We start from the raw sequence: 23,806 nt of genomic DNA, 5'->3' as shown, positions 1-23,806 counted from the left end.
TGTCTCCAGCGCAGAGGTGGGAAGACAGACGTGCGCGCGGAGAAGAGAACGGGGAGCCGTATTTACAAGCAGACACTTCAGAAAAGAACAGAGGTGACGAGCTCAGAGAGGCACACCACTAGACGTGCGTAGGGCGGAGCAAACGAGGAGACTGGGTAACGCAACACACAGCTAAGATAGAATTACCTAAATACGTTGTGACGCGAGAGGATCCGGTAGAAGTTGGCGCAAACCAGAGAGTCGACTCCAAGTAGCAGCTTTTTTGTCGAAGCTTTGTGAAAAAGAACGCCTATTCGCTTTGCAGGGCCTGCGTTCCGCAAGGAAGTCTTTCCACTTCTTTCTTCGTTGCGCGTCGTCTCGCGCAGGCACACCGACGCATTCGACAGTCCTTCCACGGCCTGCCTGGGTCACATCCGCTTTGATTCGCACCCTCTACTCTTCCCTCTCGTTGCGCTCAAGCCTCTCAAGTTTCTTTTTGTCCAGAGGTTCCCCCGTGCGTCTCGATAGTTTGTTGTCTGTCGAGAAGAAGAACCCGCTGGCTTGGTGCTCCGTTCCCAGCGAAGGGAGCGCCGCGGCGAAGAGAAGAGTGTACGGGAAAAGGCACGGCGCTTCGCGCCTCTTGTAGCTTGAGTCAGAATCGCTTATATGGGAGAGGGTGCGCAATTTCTCGTGGCAGCATCAGTCTGCTCCAGGGACACAAACCGGAAGACAGACACGCGAGACAGGAGACCAATACGAGGAGGCTGGACAGACCGCGTGCCGCTTGCTTGCACATTCAGCGCATGCAACGACGCGTTGATCACTCGTGAACTCGGAGGAAACTGTTGGAACAGGTGACAGCCCAGCGGAAAGTAATGAGTAAAAAGTTGTAGCGCAGATCGTCGCCGGGCGGGGGGGGGGGGGGGGGGGGGGGGAGGCACGTCAACACACAGCGAAACAAACCGAAGCCACTTTTTCGGACAAAAGCCATGCGTCTGTTTGAGAAAAGCGCAGTCAGGCGTTTGGAAACACTCTGTGGAGAGCCTCTGGAGAAAGCAAGCAGAGAGGCACACAGAGAGCAGCGACACAAGCTGAGTTCGAGTCACAGGTGGACGGGACGACGCCTCGGAAAAAACGGGTTTTGGTTCTGTGGCAAAAAGAGGAACAAACACAGAAAGTTAGTTGCCGTTGAACTTTCCGATGACAAAGCCGCAAAGAACAGACAGAAAGCATGTGTTTGCACATGTATCTTTTGGCTGCAAACGGACCGTGCGCCTTCTGCTCTCGACAACTCGCAAAGACGCAGGAAACGTGCAAGCGGTCGGACACGGAAACTCGAGATAGGCAGGAGAAAGGAACAGCAGAACAGGGAAGCGCGCAACGAGGGGAACCGGAGTCGCTGAAGCGAAAAAACGGAGACAACACTGCAAGCAGGCTCGGCCACTTTTGGCACATGCGCGGATGGGACGACCTCAGCAACACTTGGCGTTGAGAGCCACGTTCCTGAATCCTGTTTCTCTCGCTCAAAAGGTGCCAGATTTGTGAGGGAACGCAAAGGCAGCACTGAGACCGAAGACTCTTTTGCGCTCGAATACACCATAGAGGCAAGTTTTTTCCCCAGGCGGCGCCCCCGAGCGGCGTGGATATAGAGTGGTGTGTAGGTTTGTCTTCCGTTTTGCTGAGCACCCCCACGCACACGCCCGCTTTCGAAAAGACAAAGAAATGCATGCGGCGAAACCTCGCGCACGGCACCGTTTTCTCCGGATTTCCCTTGCTACAAAGACTTCGCGAAGAAGCCGAAACAGATATGCGAGGCATCCATTAGCACTTTCCGCATCTGCGCCTGGCAAACCCGCCACGCCAAACCCTCGCTCAAACTCTCGCCGATCAGCCGTGTTCCCACTCCAGTTCCCTCCCCTCTGCACAGAAAAGAGCTACACACAAGACCGCCGCCCCTCCGTCGCTCTGTGAGGATCCCTGGAGTTCTAGCGCTGCTTTCTTGTGGCGTGGTTTTCCTGTTTGTGGGCTTCCTGCCACGGTCAACCCGTGAGCGAGTGAACACCAAGTGGATGCGCGGGTCTGGCGTGTTTGTGCTCTTCTCAGCGATCACGCGGAGCTTCCACAGGCGTCCTGATTTCTAGACAACACCGTGCACGTGCGGCAGTAACAAAGAGCGAGAAGCCGGGAAACGGAGTACGTGGGTGGGAGAATAGGCAGAGCCCGGCGTCCGGTCAAACTCGCAAGTGTCTAGCCAAAAACATGCTTGGAGAACTGAAAAGCGGACGGCCCCATGCGAGGACGGAGCGTCGCTCCCGCCTGGAACCTTTTCTGGCGGTTCCGGGAGCACTGCAGCCGTTGACGTATGCTATCTGTGGCGTTCTTGAAGGTCCAGCAAATCCAACGAAGCGGTCTCGAGACTCAGGGACTGCCGACACAGGCACGTGCGGGGAAGGCTCTAACACACAGCGAGGGACACAGGCACGTGCGGGGAAGGCTCTAACACACAGCGAGGGACACAGGCACGTGCGGGGAAGGCTCTAACACACAGCGAGGGACACAGGCACGTGCGGGGAAGAGTGCTGTTTCGGGACCAGGGGGGAACCGGCGGTGAGTTACGGACAGTCGGGAATCGTGCGCGTTCTCCGGAAGCCTCTATAGGATATCTGTCGCCTGTCAATCCAGCTGCTGATGCAAACAGGCACGCGCTGACGATCGCATTCGAGGATCCTTCTCTAGGATGTGTGAGGAAGTGCGCCGCGTGACAGTGCGGCAAGAATTGCGGCACGAGGCCAGCACCTTCAAACACTTCATGGTCGTGATTGCACTGCATGTGTTTGTAACCGAAGGGAACGCGTTGGTCCGCTCTGGACGTGTGAGAGAATGGGGCGAAAAAGCAATTTTTGCAGGAGAGATGAGCGCCGAAAACGAAGGCAGCGAGGTAGACAGAACATTAGGTGATGCCGAAATCGGCGCCGAAGAGCACACGTGGTGAACAGAGGAGACAGAAGAATAGAAGAGGAGCGCAGTTCTCCAATGGAGACAGAAAAGGAGAGGAAGCAAATGGAGAACAGGGAGGAGACGCAGCGACAGTAACTGAGGAAGATAACCTCCGTGTGCTCCCGCCGGCACTCGAGGAGAACAAAGCACAACCGGGAGACAAAAACCCGGACGCCGCATAGTTTTCCCTTTCTTTTTTTTTCTGGAAAGCAGGGGAAATTTTAAGGCAGGGGGGGTGTCGCTCTCTGCAGAGGTCGCGAAGATGGGCGACTCATGGGCTCTGCACGGGAGAGGAAAGAACGCACAGACATCTCCACTTGCTGCGCACTCAAGGAGAGGAAAGAAGAAATAAAGACTAAGCGGGCCTGGGAAAAGAAGATGAACAGTGAGCAGGAGAGGCAGTGGCGGCAGCAGAAGCTCGCCGGGCGGTTTCACTTGTTTCTCCCTGCAGGCCCTGGCAGTAGAGAGAAGAATATGAAGGGGAGAGGATAGCTTCAAGCAGGCCGCATTGAATCCGCATTTTTCCGTCTTTTCTTTCTTCTTTTCCCGATTCAGTCAACGAACGTTTTGTCGGGTCTCCACCGAGAAGGGTCTCGACCTTCTGCCTTGCGCCTGCAACTACGTTTTCTCGTGGGTCTCCTGCTGCTCTCCTCCAAGTGGAGACAGATGCATGTGCCCATCGGGAGAAGCGAGGTGGACATCCTGAGAGCTCGTAACGGGAAAGTCTAGTTTCTTATGCGAAAGCAGAAGTCTATTCATCTGGGGGATCTCTGCTGCAGTTTCGGTTTCCTGTTGCGTGGCAGATGGTGAAGAGGAAGAAACAGGGCCAGATGCAGAAAAGGTGAACGCACGAAAGGAAGGCATGTAGGTGAAAGACGAAGAAGGCGAAACAGAGAAGGGCGCAGAAGAGCAACGAGGGGAAAAAGAGGGAGACGCGTCTCTGGGAAACCACTCAAACAAGGGAGAAGATGACACTGGGGGGACGGGGAAGGCTAGGGCAGGCGAAGATGAAACATAGGACGAGCCGAAAGGAGAGGAGGACCAAACCGAAGGAAAGACGGTTGATGACGAAAACGAAGAGGACTCGGGCCGACACGATATGTCCGGAAGTGCATGCGGAGCTTGCAAAACAGGAGAGGGCAGTTTGTCGGAAGCACAAGAGGTGGAAGAACCAGTCGAATACACAGAAGGGCGGGAGGCCTTCCGGGCTGCAAATCGAAGAGGAGTTGAAATGAGTTTGGGCTTGAACGTGCACTCTTTGAGCTGCAAGAAGACAGGAACAACCGGGGAAACATGGTTCACCGAAGCCGGCCGAAGACTCGCGGACTTTGAATTTGGATGCGGACGTACATTTCGTGCATGTATATATATATATATATATATATATATATATATATATATATGATTTATCTATCCATACATACATACATACATACATATATGTATATATGTATATATATGAGATGGTTGGGCAAAGAAGGAAAAGAACCGGGAGAGTTAAAAAAGGAGAGAGAGGACAAAGAAAGTCTGTACCTCTTCCAGCTCTCTAAGCTCCATAACGAGGCGTCGCTTCTCTTGAGCGCACTGTTCCATACGCGCGAGTTGCGCACAATACAGCCGAGCTGTGACGGGATTTTTCAACAGCCTGCCGCATAGACACATCGACGCAAGACAGCGCGACTCTGTCCAAGGCGAGCAGAAGCAGAAGACGGAAACACATGCGGAACAAACGAGGAGAGGGACACACAGGAGATCAGAGCGGACTCGTGGAGAGAATCGCGAAGGCGATTCAAGCAGAAGCTGAAACGAGAGGCAGCGGACGAAGCAAGCAAAGGCCGAGGAGAGAGCAGACGCCTCGGAAAGGGAGGACATGTCCCGCTGCAGTTGGAAACGAGCACAGCTTGTAGCATGCAATCTACATCCTTCAGCTGCAGTGGAATACCGTTTGAATGCTTGCTGCTCTCTTTTCGTAGAGCACGATCACCATTTGAAAAAACAACTCGTTTCTTCGTAAAGCGTGAAGGCTTACGAGAGAAGGGAAGCAGTCGGTTCGCTGCTGCGGCGGGGCTTGAAGACTGTCGGCTGCAAAGCAGACAACATAGAGTGTATAGACAGATATGGAGATAGAGGGACAGAGACACATGTTTAGGCATGTATACATGCGTATATGTGTACGCCTGGACAGACGCCTTTTTCACCAAGTAAAGCGAATCTGTTCTTGCATCGCTGGCTGTCGCTTCGTCCCTCCCCGCTTGAAACAAGAGGCACAACTGTTCCCGAAGAAAGACCACCCGCTTTTTTTATTCTTCACCCAGCCCCCCACTGGAATTGAAATCACAGGACTTGTGCGCTGCAGCTCATAAGGAGCCGTATCATTCCTGGCACTACGGCCCACCTTGAAGGGAAAGGCTGCGCTCCTTTTACAGTAGCTGTGTGTGGACGGGAGATATCGGGATTCGATCCTGTCTGAGTCTCTTCTTTCTGGGTCTGTTCCCCGTTGTCCTGGAAAACCAAGACAGGTTTTCCTTGCAGGCACCACCGGTGGGAGCAGTCTTCCCGAAATTGGTTCCCTCGCGTCTGTGTGGTGTCCTTCCTGTTTCTTGGTCCTCTTCGAAGTTGATCCGCTATCTCTTTCCTTGTGGAAGGCAGCGGAACGCGGGAAGACACAAAGTCGCCAGACGCAACTCTTCGCTCTCCGTCTTTGCCGGGGGCTTCCTCTTCCGTCTGGTTCCGGATCACCGTCTGCCTGTGCTGTGTGCGCTTCTCTAGCCGTTTTCACCACCGAGCCACTCGTTAGAACCGGGCGGGACGGAAAGAGGAGACTGTCGCAGCTCGTGGCTCTCATTTGCAGCACAGACATTCTGCCTTGTTCCTGGTCGCTCATTCTTCGCCTCTCTTGCTCTTTGTCTCCTCTCTTCAAGGCGCGTGAACGGGCGTTTGTGGCGTCTCGCACAGGGCGAAAAGAACAGAGTGAAGAGACACGCCTGTTGGTGGAGCTCGGATCCTGCGCTCCTCGACTGTTCAGCCTCTTCTTCCTCTGTTCCTTGTCTGTGCTTTCTGTCTTCCGTCCCACCAGCACTTCGCTTCTTGGCACTCCTTTTTCTCGAAGAGTCAAAGAGGGAACGGCCCCGCAGCCGACACGGCTTTTCACGGACGCGTGCGGCAACTCTCTGCTTCGACCTTCTTCGTCTGCTTCCTTCCCTCGTCTGATTCTTTGTGGCGTGTGTGCTTTCGTCCTGTGAGAAGGAACGTGGGCGCACGACCCAGCACCGCAGCTGTCTGGTGAAGGCTTCACGAGACGCTCCACTCTTCTCGGATTTCGCCTTTCTTCTCGTCGCTTTACCGTGGCCTTCGAAACGCCTTTAGGAGAGCCAGCGTCTCCGCGGCGAGTTGCCCAAGAAGAGGGCGAGCGAGGCGGCGGGGCAGAAAAACCTTTCGCTGAGGGGACTCTTGGCGCAAGAAGACAGGAGGCGCGGCTGTCGACAGAAGAATGGAGAGAAGAGCCAGCATCTGAGTCGCAGAAACCGGAGGAACAGGAGGAAGAAGAACGAGGCGCGAGACGTGACGAACGCGCGGAGGGGTGGGCAGATACCGAGCCAAGAGAGCCCGAACGAGCAGACCACGGGGAGCGCGGAGACAGAGAGCAAGAAAGAGAAGAAACATCTGTTCGTGCGCCTCTGTGGCAGGCCAAAGAGAAGAGTGATGAATCCTTCCGACGCTGTAGGGCTGAAAGGGATGTGTCGGAATTTCCTCTGTCTCTTGTTCCTCTCCGGTGGCCGTTCTCTCTTCGCGGCGCGGCCGAGCTTTTTCGGCTGCCCAGGGTCCAATTTTCCTCCTGCTGTGCAGGTTTTCCTTGTCGGCTGGTTCGCCCGCGTTTACGCTCCCAAAAACGATTCTGCATCTCTTCCCTGCTTGAGTAACCGCCCTCCGTCTTCTGTCCTCCGCCCTGGGCACATGCCTCCACCTCTGCAGACGGCGCCGGAGCAGAGAGATAAAAAGGCGACACTGGAGAAAAGGAAGCTCGAGGAGACAAGGGACAACGAGGGTGAACAAGATCTGTCTCTCGCTCCTTGTTTTTCCGGACGGCTGCAGCCTGTCTCTTACGGAGGCCCTCCTTTCCTCGCACGTTCGTTTCTTCCGCCCCCAGTTGCCCCTGCTCTTGCTCCGCTGCTTTCTCTGTTGCCGTCTGCTTCGTTATCGTTTTGTCATCCCGATCTCCTTTTTCCTCTTCTCCACAGGATCGACGGAATCCGTCGAATTCCTGTCCCCTCCTGTTTCCCTCAGTCCTTCCACCTTCTTCTCTCTGTCGCTCCCTCACTTGTTTTTCTTCTTCCTCACACTCTGGTGTTTTGCTCTTTCTCGTTGTCTTCCTCTCTTCCGCGGTTCTGGCTGTGTCGGAGGCTTTCCCCTCGCTGTCGAACCCTTTGCTTTGCCTCTCGTTTTTCCCTGTCGCCTGCATCTTCATTGATCCTCCGACACTCTGTACCTTCTCTTCTTCTTTCCGTCCCTGCTTTTTCTTCTCGGCGTTATCTCGTCGATCGTCCTTGACCTGGAACCACTGCCAGGATGTTTCCTCGAACTCCCGTTCTCTTCCTCTTCTTCCTGCTCCTCTCTCGTCTGCTTCCTCTTCAGTCTGCTGTCCGTGTCTTGCCTTGCCTTTAAAAACGTGCATGCAACGCAAACTTTCTGTGTCCACGAACTGTTCTGCTCTTTCCTTTCTTTCCTCCTCCTCCTCTCGGTCCTGTCCTCGTTTCCTTCTCTCTCCTGGACAGTCGTCTCTCCGTTCTGGTTCTTTCTGTTGCCAGTGTTGTTTGCCTCGTCTGCCTGCTGGCTGTATTTCTTCTGTCTGGCGCTCGGCTCTTCTTCTCGCCTCACGACGGCTGCTGGAAGCCTCTCTGCCTCCCGCGCCGGCCTCGGCCTCTTCGGTCGGTCTTCGTCTCGTCCCCCCCTCCTGCTCTCCCCTCCTTCTTCCTAGATCTCTCCACTCTCTCCTGTCTGACTCCTCCAACTCCGTGGCGCTGTCCCTTTCTTCCCGGCGCGTACCGCCTCGCTCTCCTTTCTCTTCTCTCGTCCTCGCCTCCCCCGACGCTTCACAGAAACGAGTTGGTGCCTCTTCCGAGAGTCGCAGACGTAAACCCGAGACCGTGCGCTGGGATCGGGTAATATTGGGGCGAAACGTGCATTCCGCCGCCTCTTTCAGACGCCGGTTTCTTTCTTCTTCTCTCCTCTCCTGTCTCCTTTTTTCTCGGAACGAGGAGGCGCGAACGAAGGGAAACCTGTGAGCGTTGAACAGTCTCTCGAAAACTGTTCCCTCCTCGCGTTTCTCGTTTCGCGTGACCCAGCGCCGTTTCTCCTCTGCCACCGGCTTCTCCCCCTGTCCCTTTCTTTCCCTGATTCTCTCATCTTCCTCGTCCAGGCTTCGTCTTCTCTCCTGCTCGGATGCTTCTTGACCCGCCGCTTTCTTTGACTTCCACTCGCACTTCGGCAGCCTCTCTGTCTTCTGGCCTAGGCGGGGACTCGACAGCCTCTTTGGGTGCGAACGCACTGTCTTCTCTGACCGCGCCTTGCCAGCCGTCGCCTTCTTCTCACGGTCCACAGAGACACAAGCAACAGGGGGAGAAGAAAAGAAGCGCGCGAGAAGCGCCTCGCCTGGCGACCAGAGCGTTGAGGGCGAATGCGCAGGAAAAAAGCAGCTTTTCTGCTTGTCGCCTCCACGCTGCAGCGCTGCCCCAGACTGACGAGGCCGAGTGCCTCCACATCCCCTCCTCGAGGACGAGCCCTCAGCAGGCGGGAGCGGGCGCTCGAGTCTCTGAGGAAAGTGCGAGTCTGGGGAAGAACGCTTTGCTGGGGCTTTTTGATGTTCCCTCCGTTCGAGGGCTCTCGACTGCGGCAACGACGACGAACAAGAAGCAAGGGGAAGGAACGAGCACGGCGACGACGGAGAGGAACTCGGGAGCAGCGGAGAATGCACAGACGTCTGGCTAAAAGGAGATAAAGATGGCGGCGCAAGAGTGGCTTTCGAGGAGTTGTCCCGGAAGACAACGAGTGCTAAAGACCGAAGAGAAGATTCCGAGGAGCTGCGGCTCAAAGCGACTACTCCCGCTGCGTTTTGTCTCGCTTCCGGACACCCCGTTTTCTTTATGTTTTCCAATGCGTTTCTCTGAGCCCTACTCTCTTTTCGCTTCTCTGTTCTCTGCTCTCTCCGTCTGTCGGACGTCTCCGTGTTTTCATCCTGCCGATCCCCGGGGCCTCTTTCTCTGCATCGGTCTTCCTCTTTGTCTTTTGCCTCGTTCTTTCCCGCAGGAGTCTCCCTTCTCTCGCTCTGTCCCTCCTTGTGCGGACACGCAGCCTGCTCGCCCCGCGCACGACCTCGGCTGCCAAGGGAAGCCGCAGAGGGAGTAGAGGGCGGCGCGGTCAGCCCAACGGACTCCGCCGGTTTTTCACTCTTTTTTTTTCCCAGGAGAACGCGCCGGACGAAGTCAGTAACCCTCTGGACTGTCTCTTCGTCGGGACAGTCCTGGTTTCCCGAGAAGAAACAGGAATGAAGATAAGCCAGCAAAGCGGAGAGAAAGCGCTCCTGTCGTTCTTCTATTTCTCCCACCGTGCTCTTTCCGTCCCTTTCCTCCGACTTGGCCGAACGCGCTTTCCCTGTTCTCCCTCCCCGTCTCGCCGGTTCCTTCGCCGGTTCTTCTGGAACGAGGCCGCGCCGGCCAAGGCCAGTAACTGTTTCGCTTCCGTCTCTTTTCCTTGCTTCTTTCGGTCGCCCTTTTTCCTGCGCTTCCGGCCATTTCCCGTTCTCCGTCTCTCCTTCCTCTGCAGCCGTCGCTTCTGCATCTTGAGGGGCAGGAGACCTGTGACGACAGCAGCCTGAACAGCGGGCTGTCTCCGCTCGTCTGGAGAGAAAAGGCTCGGCGACCGGCGCGGGTCGACGAGCAGAAAGAGACAGGTGCACAGGAGTTGAGTCCCATTCGGTATCCTCCCACAGCTGCTGCAGGACTGCCGCCTCCAGAGTCGAGCCCAAAGAGACACGGTCGAGAGACCGGAAACGGCAAGGCGAAAGTGGGGGCGGTGACGCCTCGCGAGAGCTCTCCACGGTTGCCTTGAGAGAGCGTAGGTGACCTCCTTCGTGTGCTGTCGCGGGGACCAGCCTCCTGCGCCCTTCGCTTCTATCTGGTTCCTTTCCCGTTTCTTTGTGGCTTTTCCGTTGCTCGGAGCCTCCTTCGTCGTCCTCGTTTCGTTCGCCCCCTGACTCGAACCCTGGTGGCCGTTCTTTGCCTTCCTGTCCCTTCCCTCTGTCATCTTCCCTTGCTCTTCCCGTGTGTGCCTCTCCGCTCTCTCCTTCCTCTCTTCCTCTTCCGTTGCTTCCCTCTTCTTTCTCTTCTCCCTTTTCTGTTCGCTTCGCGTCTTCGCCATGTCCTGTCAGGTCGCGTAGTCTCTGACTGTCTTCGCTAGCCGGGGGAGACACTTTTCCAGCATACAGGGGCGTCGTCGGCCTCGACTCAGCCAGGTTCAGTCGCGAGACAGCCCACTTCGCTGTGCTGTCTTTCGCTGATCCTTTCTTGGACGTTTCAGTTCCCATGAGCGGAGCTGACGAAAACGACCAGGAGCAAGGAGACGAAGAACGTGGCTGGGTGCAATGCAAGGACGGAACAGATAAGTGTGCTTCGTGTTGTGATCTTTCTGATCGCGGAGGCGGAAACGTTTGCAAGGAAGAAGACCGAGGCGTGCGAGCAGGACGAGAAGCCCCACAGGATACCAAACAGGACGGAGAGACACAAGAGACAGGGTGTTCCGTGTCGTCCATCTCTGCCGAGGACAAAGGAGGCGCCGGCGGAGGGAGCAGCAGAGATGCAACGTGCGGGAGAAGCGAGGAAGGGCGCGGCGCCGGAACGGGAGAAGGAAGACAAGAACTTCTGGGGTGACCAGCGAGAAGAGAAGACGAAGTGGCCGGAGAGGAGAAAGGAGAAAACGAAGGCGCACATCCAGGGAAAGGAGTGAGAGAGAAGGGGGAGTCTGTAGAAGGTGGAAGGTGCGGGGGACAGTAGCAAGAAGCAGACGACGAGCGCGGAGGACAACACGACTTTTGAGAGAAAGCGTGGAGCAGTGAGGAAGGAGGAAAAGAAGATGGAGGAGATGGAGGAGAAGGACGCGGACAGGGAATGGGTGGCTTCGGCAGAGAAGGCGGAGAAGAATAGGGGAACAGCGGTCGGGAAGAAGGAAAAATCGGATGTGGAAAAGGCGGTGGAGACGGAGAAACAAGAGCGACGGGGGACCCTTGAGAGGAGGGAAAGTCCCGACTAGAAGACGGCGGGCAATGCGGAGGAGAAGACAAAGAGGAAGAAGGGTCGGGCGAGAGAAGCGGAGGACAGGAGAGAAGCGACACCGAAGCAGAAGCCTCCGGGCAGAAAGGAGGAGAACAAGAAGATCCGAGAGAAGGGGGAGACAAAGGAGGGGAATCCGCAACCTGTGGAGAAGGAGGGCAGTGCGGAGCAGAAGAAATAGGACAGGGACACGCCGGGGTGGGGGACGAGGAGGGAGCGGAGCGAGAGACAGCAGGAGCAGAGAGCATGCGAGGAAGATGAGACGAAGAAAGAAAAGCCGAAAGCGCTGCCGACGGAGAAGAGCCGCCGGAAGTCGAAGGCGGACACTGGGGAGGAGACAAGCGAAAGGAAGACGAGGGAGAACGACTAGACGAAAAGAGGAGATCAGATGCGGGAGAGGGTGGAGAGGGAGAATGAGGGCAGTGCGGTGGCGAGTACGATGAAGCGGGGGAGGAGACCGGAGATGCTCGACAAGACAGAGAGGGGAAGCTCGGGGGATGTCGGGGAGGGGAGGATGAAGGCGAGCTAGAAGAAGGAGGAGAAGGAGAAGGAGGAGAAAGAGGAGGAGAAGAAGGAGGAGAAAGGGAAGGAGAAGAAGGACGAGAAGAAGAGGGAGGAGAAAGAGGAGGAGAAGAAGGAGGAGAAAGGGAAGGAGAAGAAGAGAGAATGGGAGAACGCAGCGACGGGGATGAAAGAGAACATGGCTCCGAAGGAGGACACCGAGGAGGGGAGCACGAACACGGAGAGGAAGACGAAGATTGGCGCGAAAGGGTAGCTGCACAGCACTCGTGAGCACCAGAAGGGAGGGAAGAAGTAACAGGTGAGACAGAAGCCGAGGCAGGAGCAGAGTTAGGGAGGGAAGGTGAGACCGGCGGCCTCGTTCCAGGACGCGAAACAGGGGGCGAGAGGGGGGAAGAAGAAGAGTTGCCGCTAAGACACGGGGAAGCCCCTGCACAGAGAGGAGAACGCGGACGACAATGAGTAGAAGAAGACCAGTAGGAGACAGGGGGAAAACACGCACACGGAGGAAGAGCACAAGAAAGAGGACCACAAGAAGGGCACGTGTGAACAGCCTGAGTGGAAGAAGAAGAGGGAGAGGCCAAGCGTCCCTGACAAGCACGATGGCTCTGGGGAGAGGCAGAGACTTGAGGGGAGAGAAGGGAATGTGGGTGAGGAGATATAGCGGAAAAGGGACAGCAGTATGGTGAAGGCGGAGACTTGGAGCATCGAGGAAAAGGGAAGAGTCCCCGCTCAGATGAAGCGAGGAACTGGGGGAAGCAGAGAGGCCGTGCGTCTACGAGCAGCAAAGAAGGGAGATGTCGAGGACAGAAAGGCAGAGAAGAAGAAGAGGGACGTGCACCTGACGGGCAAGAATGCACAGACGGCGACGCATCGCCAGACACCCCTGGCGCAGAAAGGATGAAAGCTGAAACTGCAAGAGAAGAACAAGAGGCCACGGAAGAGGAAAAAGAGGAGGAAGCGGAATTAGAGCAGAATGCAAGGGACGAGGAGGAAGAGGAGGAAGAGGAGGAAGAGGAGGAAGAGGAATTAGAGCAGAATGCAAGGGACGAGTAGGAAGAGGAGGAAAAGGAGGAAGAGGAATTAGAGCAGATTGCAAGAGACGAGTAGGAAGAGGAGGAAGAGGAAGACGAGGAAGAGGAAGACGAGGAAGAGGAAGCAGGGCAGATTGCAAGAGACGAGGAGGAAGAGGAGGAAGCGGAAGTAGGGCAGATTGCAAGAGACGAGGAGGAAGAGGAGGAAGAGGAGGAAGAGGAATTAGAGCAGATTGCAAGAGACGAGGAGGAAGAGGAGGAAGCGGAAGGAGGGCAGATTGCAGGAGACGAGGAGGAAAAGGAGGAAGAGGAAGACGAGGAAGAGGAAGACGAGGAAGAGGAAGACGAGGAAGAGGAAGACGAGGAAGAGGAAGCAGGGCAGATTGCAAGAGACGAGGAGGAAGAGGAGGAAGCGGAAGTAGGGCAGATTGCAAGAGACGAGGAGGAAGAGGAGGAAGAGGAGGAAGCGGAAGTAGGGCAGATTGCAAGAGACGAGGAGAAAGAGGAGGAAGCGGAAGTAGGGCAGATTGCAGGAGACGAGGAGGAAGAGGAGGAAGAGGAAGTAGGGCAGATTGCAAGAGACGAGGAGAAAGAGGAGGAAGCGGAAGTAGGGCAGAATGCAAGAGACGAGGAGGAAGAGGAGGAAGCGGAAGTAGGGCAGAATGCAGGAGACGAGGAGGAAGAGGAGGAAGAGGAAGTAGGGTAGATTGCAAGAGACGAGGAGAAAGAGGAGGAAGCGGAAGTAGGGCAGAATGCAAGAGACGAGGAGAAAGAGGAGGAAGCGGAAGTAGGGCAGAATGCAGGAGACGAGGAGGAAGAGGAGGAAGCGGAAGTAGGGCAGAATGCAGGAGACGAGGAGGAAGAGGAGGAAGCGGAAGTAGGGCAGATTGCAGGAGACGAGGAGGAAGAGGAGGAAGAGGAAGTAGGGCAGATTGCAAGAGACGAGGAGAAAGAGGAGGAAGCGGAAGTAGGGCAGAATGCAAGAGACGAGGAGGAAGAGGAGGAAGCGGAAGTAGGGCAGAATGCAGGAGACGAGGAGGAAGAGGAGGAAGAGGAAGTAGGGTAGATTGCAAGAGACGAGGAGGAAGAGGAGGAAGCGGAAGTAGGGCAGAATGCAAGAGACGAGGAGAAAGAGGAGGAAGCGGAAGTAGGGCAGAATGCAAGAGACGAGGAGGAAGAGGAGGAAGCGGAAGTAGGGCAGAATGCAGGAGACGAGGAGGAAGAGGAGGAAGAGGAAGTAGGGTAGATTGCAAGAGACGAGGAGAAAGAGGAGGAAGCGGAAGTAGGGCAGAATGCAAGAGACGAGGAGGAAGAGGAGGAAGAGGAAGACGAGGAAGAGGAAGACGAGGAAGAGGAAGACGAGGAAGAGGAAGTAGGGTAGATTGCAGGAGACGAGGAGGAAGCGGAAGAGGAGGAAGAGGAATTAGAGCAGAATGCAAGGGACGAGGAGGAATAGGAGGAATCAGGGGAGGAACACGAGGAAGCGGAGTCAGCAGATGCAAGAGGGGGAGAAGACGGAGGATGACGAGAAGAGTCACTGGAAATGGGAGAGGGAGACTCTAAAGCCGGATGAGGAACACCTGATGACGCGACTTCACAACTGGTGGGCATGCAGTGCCCAGCATCAGATCGAAACTCAAGGTGAGAAGCAAGCAAAGGGACGGAAGCGGAGGAGGGTGAGGCCGAGCAAGCAGATGAACAAGAGCTCGAAGAAGATGCGTAACACGAGGAGGAAGGTGAGGAACGAATTGAGGAAGGAGAGAGAAGAGCGTCAGGAGGTAGACGAGGCGTAGGTGTTGAACATCTATTCTGATCTCTGGACGAGGAACGGCGCTGGGACAGAGGAGTTGGAGTTGAAGCCATTGTGTGCGAAGTATGCTTGGAACGAGGCGGGTACGAGGAAAGAGGAGGGAAAGAAGCAGGGGGCAAGATACTGGCGTGGGAGGAGCTTGGTCCTTGCGGGGGAAGGCAGAGAGACGCGGCACTTGAGAAAGGAGAAGATGCCTGCCGCGTGGACCCAGGAGATGAGGACGTGCAAGGAGACGGAAAGAAAGAACCATGGGGCACGGGACAGGTCTTCGGCCGAGGGGGTTCTGTTGAGGGGGACGGAGACGAGCGTCGGTGGACAGAAGAGATGCAAAAGGTGGAAGACTGGACGCAGCGTCGAGTGGTGACGTGATGGGGAACCAGCGGCAGACGACCAGCCGCTGAGGGCGAGGAAGAGGACGAGGAGCACGAGCCTGGAAAGGGAGGATAGGAACAAGAAGACAAGACGGAGAAAAGGGAAGACGGGGCTGAAGGGCAAGACGGTCTGCGAGGCTCAACAGAGTGAAAGGAATCAAGTGAACGCGGAGGGAGACGAGACGCATGTGAGGACTTGAACGGCTTCGACGTCCCATCGCTCGAGCGGGGGGGAACCGGCGGCAGGCCGCGCTTGCGGTTACGCTGAGAAGCCACGGGAGGCTCCGAGGGAGAGCAGAAGGCCGGGGAACCAGAGGAGGAACCAGAGGAGGCAGGAGACGAGGTAGAGACAGGGGTGCCAGAGGAAAACGACGAGAACGCACAGGAGCGAGAAGAGGAACTCGAGGAAGGAGATCCCACGGGAGTGGAAGAAGGCTCTACGCCTTCTCGAAGCAAAGCAGTGCAGGGACTATGTCGTGAGTTCGACTTCTTCGGGCTTTCACGGCTGTGCAGCAGCGTCGCACAAGGTAGAGGAGACGACGGGGGACATGCTGACAACCCAGGAACTGTTCTGTCATGAACGCAGTTTTCGCCCTGTTTCGCCTCTGTTTGTGAAGCCTCGGTTTGGTCCGGACGGGCGATCTTCTGGCTGCGTTCTCCTTTGTGTTCCTTTCTGCATGCTGGTCTCTGAGAGGCTCCATTCGCAGGGTGGGTCGGAGGCGCACACGAAAGAGACCGGGGGAAATGACTCCAAGCAGGTGAAGAGGCTTCAAGATGGGAAGGAGAGACAGGGTCACCGAGAGAGAGGAAATACGCTTCAAGTTCCTCCAACGTCTCTTTCCAGTCTTCTTTAGGCTCAGTTTGAGTTCCGAACGAAAGTGGCGCAGAAACACTACCCCTCGCGGCATCTCTCTCGTGTTCTGACCATCCTCGATTTCCGCTGCCTTTGTCGCTACGGGCTGCAGCCCTTTTGTCTGGAGTTGCGTCGGACTGTGGAAGTTCTTCTCTTTCTTCTCCAAGTTTTGCTTCTCCGAGTCTGCGCTCTCGTGACATTGCCGCTGCTTTCTCTTCTTCCTGTGTCTTGCCGCTGTGCACGTGCTGTCGGTTTCCTTCTCGTCTTCTCAGTGCCTGCAGAGGAACTCCTCCCTTTGAGCCTCGGCCAAGCCAGGCTCTTTGAATCGCGTCATCTCTTTCTTCTCGGTTCAATGTGACCTTCTCCCGTGTCTGCCTGGTGTCGCTTGCGTCTCTCGCACCGGGTCCATGCGGATGTTCCTCCTTTTCCTCTTCTCGCGCACCACCAGCTTCCTTCATTTCCGCCGACTGCGAGCACAGGCTCCCGGCAGGCACCGGCTCGGCTCTGTCGTCGCTAAATCCGGCCGTGGAAAGCCCTTTCTCTCTTTCCTTTTCGCCATCTTCTCCAGTCTTCAGGTGTTCGGTGTCTCTTTGTCTCCAAGACTTCTCAACTTGACCAATCCCACATCTCAGAGTTTCAGCTTCTTCTACGCAGAAGTATTCGACTCGACCTTTCCCTGGTTCTTCCGCTTCTCCTCCCCCCTGTTGTCCGTCTGCTGCGCCTCGTAGTGTCATCGTCCCTTTGTTTGTCACGTCCTTTTCTTTTCTTTCTCCTCCAGCGTCTTGTTGTGCTGCTCCGACTCCAAGTGGCGTCCTCCCCTCCAGTTGGGAACCAAAAACGGTCGTCACCTCTTGTCTTTCTCCTCTCTCTCGAAAACGGATTTTACCAGCTGCTGGTCTTTTTTCTCCTTCCTCATCCGCCCTGCACGCAACCGAAGCTTCACAGAGTTCTTGACAGGTGTCCGTTCCCTTTTCCCCTTTGTCGCCTTCCTCTTTGCTCGCCACGGCACCGCTTCCTTCTTTGTCGCCCCTTTCGTCTTTTGTGCTTCTTCCTTTTATTCCTCCAGCCTTTTTGTCCTCGACGTCGGCTCCGCCTTCCGCCGGTTCCCTGCCTTCCTCGCTCGTCTCCATTTGAACCGCCCTTTCTCTCCTGGCTTCTCTGGCCTCTCCTCCTCCGCTCTCTCGAGGGTCTCCCCCGGTTCCCTCTTCCTCTCTGTCTTCTTTCTCCTCTTCAGGGCCGTGTCCTCGCCGGTACCCTCCCTGGCAGGTTTCTTTCTCTTGTTCGTTCCTCCGTTCCTCACGTGATTCTCCAGATACTTCTCTTTGTGCCATGGCCCAGTCGTCTTCGTGGCTGCTCTCTCTCGCCTCGCCCGCTGCGGTCGCGACCTTCCCCACAGAGGCGCGTTCGAGCCTTCTGTTCGTTTGTTCCTCTTCTCTAGCTGTCCTTCCTTCGGTCCCGTCCCTCTCTTCCTTCCTTCCACCCGGAGACGTCCGTAGGCCAGTCGCCTCCGCCGTCTGCCGGGGACACATCGGAAGATGCTCTTTTTCCTTCTTGGCGTCGGCGGATCGAACGACGGGAGAAAACGCCGGGGAAGACGAAAACGAGAGCGGGGAGGGCGAGGACAATGGCGAAGGACAGCACGCAGGTTGCTCCAATTGAGACACCAAATTTGCCAAACGGACATGGGTGCGAGCGAGGGGGTCAGAATGCGGAGAAGCTGGCGAAGCAGGCACGGGACGCGGCAGGCGCAAAGACAGAGAAGAAGGTGCGGGAGAAGAAGTGCGAAGAGGAAACGACAACGAAGACGTCGCTGCAACACCGGGAGAAGAAAGACGTGAGTTAGACTTCCCTCGTGTCGGCTGCGCATGCGCCGCAGGTGCCGCAGAGTCTCTTTTAACGGATGGTCCTGGTGAGAAGCGGTCCGTCAAGACGCGAGAGGGGAGTGAACGCGAAGAAAAAGATGCAGAAGAAGAGAAAGACGACGAAGAACGGCCAGAAGAGAAAGATGACGAGACAGAAGAGAAAGATGACGAGACAGAAGAGAAAGATGAAGAGACAGAAGAGAAAGAGGCAGAGGATGCCGAGAAAGAGGATGCCGCAAAGGACGAGGGACAAGACATGGGCTGTTGGACGGCCAACCAAGAAGAGCCCTTTCCGGTTATGGGGGACTGAGGGGCGTTGCACGTGGTTGCCGTTCGCTTGAATGTCCGTTCCACAGTTTCTGTTTTTCTCGCCTCTGTGGCGAGTTCTGTGCCTTCTCTCCCAGACGTTGGCTGTGCGTCTCGTTGTGTCGCGAGCCTTTTTCTGGTGCGCATAAATAGCAGAGAGCACGGCGACAGCGCCGCTTCCCGTTTGTCTTCCCGTTCACTTGTAGCCTCGCTCTCTGGCCTCGCCTTGTTCTTCCCTTCTCTTGGGCCGGCGGCATCCTGTGTTCCCTGGGCGTCGTCTCTTGTCGCGCTGGCGTCCTCGTTCTCTCCTTTGCCGTTCGCTGCCGTTTGGCTTCTCTGCTGTCTCTCTCTTTCCCTGGTTCGTAGGAAGAAACGGGAGCAGGGCGAAAGGTCGAGTTGCTCTCTTCCCGCTCGGCGAGGTGCGAAAGCACCACGTGGCTTCGTCCGAGTCTCCCCGCAGTCCTTCGCTTTGGTTGCGTGTCCGTCCTGAGTTCCCCTTTCTGTGTGTGTCGCTGTTTCGCGGGCCTTTGGAAGCGAAAGCCTCCGCGAAGGCGAGACGCCTTTGGGTCCGTGTTCAGAGGCTGCGAAACGTTTCGCTGGGGACGCCAGCGTCCTCGCCGCCTCCCGTAGCATGCACGGCAGTGCTGCAAGGACGGGCGGCAGACTGGTTGGAGACGAGTCAGGAAGACAAGACGAAATGGAAGCCGACGCAGAAGACAAAACAGAAGGCGAAAGAGGAGAAGAAGAAGAAAAAGAAGGCGAAACAGAAGAATAAGAGGACTCAGGAGAGGTAGAAAAGGACTGAGGTTGACGGAAAGGCCACATGCGTCTACAGTGCGAAAAAGGACGCGCAGGAACTGTTTCCGCGTTTGGATCGACGCGGATGTCGCTTTTTTGGATGGCGTCCTTGCTGTCAGCTGCTCGTTCATCTGGAATGGAGGGGAGAGAAGATGTTGAAGCTTCGTAGCTGGTTGCGTCTTTTCGGTGGGGCACCCGTGCGCCTGTCTCTCTCTCTCTGCCCAACGTTTCACTTCCTGCTTCTGCCTTGTGGTTTTTCCTCTCACTCTCCGTCTCCGCCGCCCTCTGTGACGTTCTTGGTGCGCCCGCGTTTGCGTGTGATCCGTCCCTCTCGGTTTCGCTTCTCACTGCGGACTGGCTAGGCGTCGGCGACAAGCAGAAAGTCGCAAGCTGGCTCCGGGCGCGACTGCCCAGACGAAGGATCGAAGAAGAGACACAAGAAGAAGAGGCAGCAAAAGGAAGAGACAACGAAGCGGCAGTGGAGGCGGCTGAAGTGGGGAGGGAAGACGAGGATTGCGGAAAAGAGAGTAGGCCTCTTTCCCTGGAAGGTTTGTTCAGGCGAGGGCCAGGGGTGTCTGACGGCAGCGAACTGCTTTCAAAACGTGCTGGGATGTGTGGCGCAAGAGAGCCATTCGAAAAAAGCGTGGACGAAAGAAGAGACGGAGAGAGACGGCCGCGGTATGGGAGGGAAGAGAACTCGCTTGAACCGCAGTTCGACCTTTGGCACGAAGACGAAGAGGTCCGGGCGGGAAACGAAGGCGAGGAAGAAAAAGACGGAGAGTCACGAGGTGGAGACGGAAAAGAGGCATGAGGTTTTTGACGAGGAGGAGAAGGCATTTGATACGGTTTAAAATGACACGACGCGGAAGAGTTTGCGGGTGGACGATCTGCCGAAGACGGCAGGTTCTCGGAAGGAGGGAGTGTGGGTAGCCGCGGAGGCTGTGAAGGAGAGCCAGGCGGCAGCGAAGGATCGCGACTGGAATCGGATCCAGGGAGCAACACATCCTGGGAGGGACAACGCGAAAGCCAAACACCACGAGATGGACGCGGCGGGGAAGAAGTAGCGTGAGAAGGAGAGAAAGGAGACAGAGACAAACCGCCACGGAGGCGAAGGGAAGGGAACGCGGAAGACGAGAAAGCGTTTTGAGGTGGAAAGGAAGACCCAGCGAGACCGTGTGGAGCAGAAAGGGACGGCGGCCGGCAGTTGGGAGGCAGAGGAGAGGCTCGATAGGAATTCTCGCGCTTGACTGCGAAAGAAGGGGGTGCACGAATGCACGGTGGCAACGCAGAGAATGAAGAAGATCGAGACATCTCACAGCTGTTTCGCAGCAAGCGCAATTCTGTCGCCCCCAGTCTCGGCGCAGGATCTCCAGTGTCTCCTACAAAAGGCCTTCCCTCCTCATGATTGGTGCCAGCAGAGACGCTCAAGTATGCTTCGTTTCCATTGCTTGTGTGAAGCGTGGGCGTGTGGCTAGGCGCCGACTGTCTTTGACCGCTTTGTGTCAGGTGTGCAAGACCCGGAGAGTGCGTCACACCGCAGGTTGCCTGTCTTTCTCTCATTTCGTCTTCTTCGTTCTCCTGCTCGATTGCTTGGCAAGACACTGGAAAGCCCTGCGCTTCGGGAGGTTCATGAACATGCCGAAGGTCTTGACACCGTCCCCAGCGCGGTCCCTCTTCACAAAAAATCTCAATTATTTCCTCGACATAGCCACACGATCCCCTTCCCTGTCGGTCTCCGACTCTCCCGGATTCTGTCTTCTTCGCGCTCGCCTGAAGTCTAGGCCTCGCAGCTTCTCGCCCTGTGCGAGAGGCAGGCAAAGAGGAACGAGCGTCTCTCTTACAGCGCGGCGAAGAGGAACACTTCGGGTTCTCTCGTCTCCAACGAGACGAAGCAGAAAAGGAAAAAGACGAAGCAGCACACGAATGCGTTCGGAGAGTTTTGTCCGATGTTTCGGGGCATGAATTGTGTTTCTGACGCGAACCTTCGCAGGGGAGGGTTGGCTGTCTTTCACTGGGCGTAGCAATGCCCTCAGGGCCACTGTCCCCGCCGACACGGACAGAAGCCTTTCGTTCTTCTCTGCTTTCGTGCTGGTCCCTCTCGACTCTTTCTCCCCCTTCCTTCGCACAGGAGGCGGCGCGTCGGGAGGGAAAAAAGGCATTCTGAAGGAGTGTCAGCGGCGGTGTAGGGCACCCTGGAGGAATTTCAATTTGCGTGATTTCTACGAACTTTGGGTTTGTCCCTGTCGGCGGCAGTGAAGGTGAAACGCACGTCTGTTGAACCAAAACCATGTTGGTGGTCCGAGGCGGGGCGTGAGAGGACGAGCAAACGTCGAGGGGCGCGAGACGTGTGACGATGTTTCTGCGACGAGTCTTCAGCTCCACCTTATAAAAAGAGCTACACTTCTCTCCCTTGGCGCCTAACACAGCAAACGGAAGAAAACGATCCGGCCTCGGAAGTCGCTGAGGTCTCCACAGAGGCCGCCGCACCGGGTGTTGCTTCTGCGAGTGTTGAGAAAACGACACCCGCATGATTCACTCAGCAAGGCAAAAGGAAAATAGATGTGCCCGTGACCTTGTACGCATTACATCTCGAGAAACACGGACAGCTCTGATCGCCACAGACGTTTTCTGATCACAAATCGTTGGATGCCTCTGTATTTAATATATATATATATATATGTACGTATATAGACACGGTGTATGTGCGTAGCTGTGTGAAAGCTCATCAAGCATATACGTATCCATATATGTCTCTATATATTTATTAGTGTGCAAAGGAAACAAGCTTTTAAGAGAACCGTCTGTTCACGCCAGTTCCATTTTCGTTGTTCTTCTGCTAGTTGCTCTGTTCCTGCGGGGTGTGATGACCCGGGGGACGCGAAACGAGACACACGTCGTTCCTCCGTCGACAGCCTTTGGTAATGCCGGAGAGACAAAGAGACTCCCACGGGCGCACATCGTTGTTGCCATCTGTTTCCACACGTGCAGTCGCTTTTCAGCCTCATGCGTGTAAAAGACAAGTGTCTCTCCTACCTAACTGGATAGAAGACCGAGAAGCAGCGACAAGAAGTCTGTTCGAGGGCTACTACCCTCGTCTCTGGCCAGCCTCGGTATTGAGAGGAAACGCGCTCGCCTCTGTCTTTGCTTTCCTTCTGCCTGCAGCATCTCTCCATCATACGATTGAGTCCCTTGCCTCTTATTGCTTTCGAGGGCCGGGGGTCTGGTGAGCTGTACGTGACAAAGCCAAAGTCTACAACGGATTGTCCACCGGCCTGCGGAAGCATTAAGACCGTAACACGCGAGCGTTTCGGTTCTCTGTTCTTCTCCATTCTCTTCTCAGTTTGCCCCTCTTTGGTTCGCGGAGGAGAGGAGCGCGTCGAGAGCAGATCGTTGAAGACGGAGCCTCTGAGCAGGCTTGCCTCTTTCTCCGCGTGGAGAGAGACGAGCGGAAACACGGGAACGGAAACGAACACAGAGACAGCGAAGGGACAGCTCGACTTAAAGGGCACGGCTGAAGTCCGAAGAAAGAAGCTCTCCAGGCCGAAGGCAGAGAGAGCAGAGTGGACACGTTTGCTTGTTCGAGACTCACTCTCCGAGAGAAGGCTGCGCATGTACCGCGACACACCAGGAACAGGGCCAGTGACCGTCTCAAATCTCCTGGTTCCAGCTGTCTCCTTGCGCTCACATCTGCAGTCTTGCTGAGCGATCCCGTCAACAGCAGGTCCGTGAAAACAAGGAAAGAAACTTTCAAAAGAGAAGAGCTCGCGCAGCGAAGCGTGATCCCGTCGAGAGGCTTCACCGAGCAGGACTGAGCCGCTGACTATCCTGCTGGGTCTGTTCCGAAGGCGAAATTGTATTTGGTTGTCAATTCCATTTCCATGAACGTATCTTCTTCATTGGCTACTGCATATACATACACACTATGAGAGTACTCAGGTGCGCGCTACTGGTGTGTTTTTAAGCTGTTTTTTGCAGCAGGTGCATTTTCTGTGGTGGAACGCGTTTTTCTTCAGTTGTTTCTGTCTCCTTTTTCCTCACAGGCAGCCGGATGATCGCAGCGGTTTTGGCGAGGCAACAAGAGTGGAGCGCCGGCAAGAACAGACAGAAAAACTCACCCAGGGCCTCATCACGCCCAGAGAACTTTGCTGGCGAGAGGCGCTCTCTCCCGTCAGCACGGCCTTATCGACCGCAGACTGGCGCGAGGATCGCGGGAGAAGTCGGGGAGAATGCAAAAAGCAAGAAACACAAGGCAGCAGAGGAGAGCGAAACGAAGACCGGAGCTTTCCAGGAGAAGAGTCGAGCACTCAGACGGGGAGGATCTCTCGCAATCTCGAGGGTGGCCCAACAACTGCTGGGGGGCGAGCACACCTTGGTCAAGACAGAAAATACGGGAGGGCGACGCGGCGGCATGCGCTTCTTTTTCCCGGTTTTTCTTGCTTTAAGGAAACCAAAATGTTACGAGAGGAAGACTGACTGAGACCGCACGCGAGTTACGTCTTGCTTTGTTTCGGCTGGGTCTGAATTTCTGGTGGTGGAGGAAGTGAACCGGAACGGAAAGGGTTCGTGTCTACTTTGCCCATTTCTTTTTTCGGCGCGTTTTCTCTGCAGGTTTCTTCCCTGCCTCTGTCTTGCCATCTCTTTGTGTGTTGGAATTCTCCCTGCTTTCTCTCGGTTCGGGTTCTTTCTCCTCGGGAATCATTTCCCTCTGTCCTAAGCTCTGTCGACTCGTCTTCACCCTCTCTGCACCGTTTCTCTTTCTCCGTCTGTTTCTCGTCTCGCGCAAGATCCTTTTCCCTTGCGAGACTCTCTGTTCTTTAACGTCCAAGTTCTCCCTCCTTTCTCCATCCTGTCCCTCGTGTGTGTCTACGTCATTTGTGTTCGTCCTTCGTCTTTCCGTTCGGTCCCTCTCAGCGTCCCGAGGCAGGCAGTGCTCGTCCCCCCCCCAACCCCCAAAAA

At 55.9% G+C, this 23,806-nt stretch overlaps 2 protein-coding genes across 2 annotated transcripts in view; both read right to left on the bottom strand.

The window, feature by feature from the left end:
- Positions 1 to 5,170: 5,170 nt before the first annotated feature.
- NCLIV_012940 (conserved hypothetical protein) lies at positions 5,171 to 21,139 on the bottom strand (the record flags this gene model as incomplete). The annotated part of the gene is made up of 1 exon (XM_003881485.1): positions 5,171 to 21,139. One exon carries the CDS (start codon positions 21,137 to 21,139, stop codon positions 5,171 to 5,173), a length of 15,969 nt encoding a protein of 5,322 aa, XP_003881534.1.
- Positions 21,140 to 22,100: 961 nt separating this feature from the next.
- Positions 22,101 to 23,806, bottom strand: part of NCLIV_012930 (hypothetical protein) — a gene marked incomplete at both ends in the record, with an annotated part of 3,919 nt that continues 2,213 nt past the window's right edge. Inside the window, one exon of the mRNA XM_003881484.1 lies at positions 22,101 to 22,122. Within this exon, the coding sequence (XP_003881533.1) occupies positions 22,101 to 22,122 (22 nt within the window). The remainder of the gene's footprint in view (positions 22,123 to 23,806) is intronic.

Source organism: Neospora caninum, chromosome V (assembly GCF_000208865.1).
Source record: "Neospora caninum Liverpool complete genome, chromosome V".
Lineage (NCBI taxonomy): Eukaryota > Apicomplexa > Conoidasida > Eucoccidiorida > Sarcocystidae > Neospora > Neospora caninum.
The sequence above is the reverse complement of the archived record's forward strand: the minus strand, read 5'-3'. Positions and strand labels throughout refer to the sequence as shown.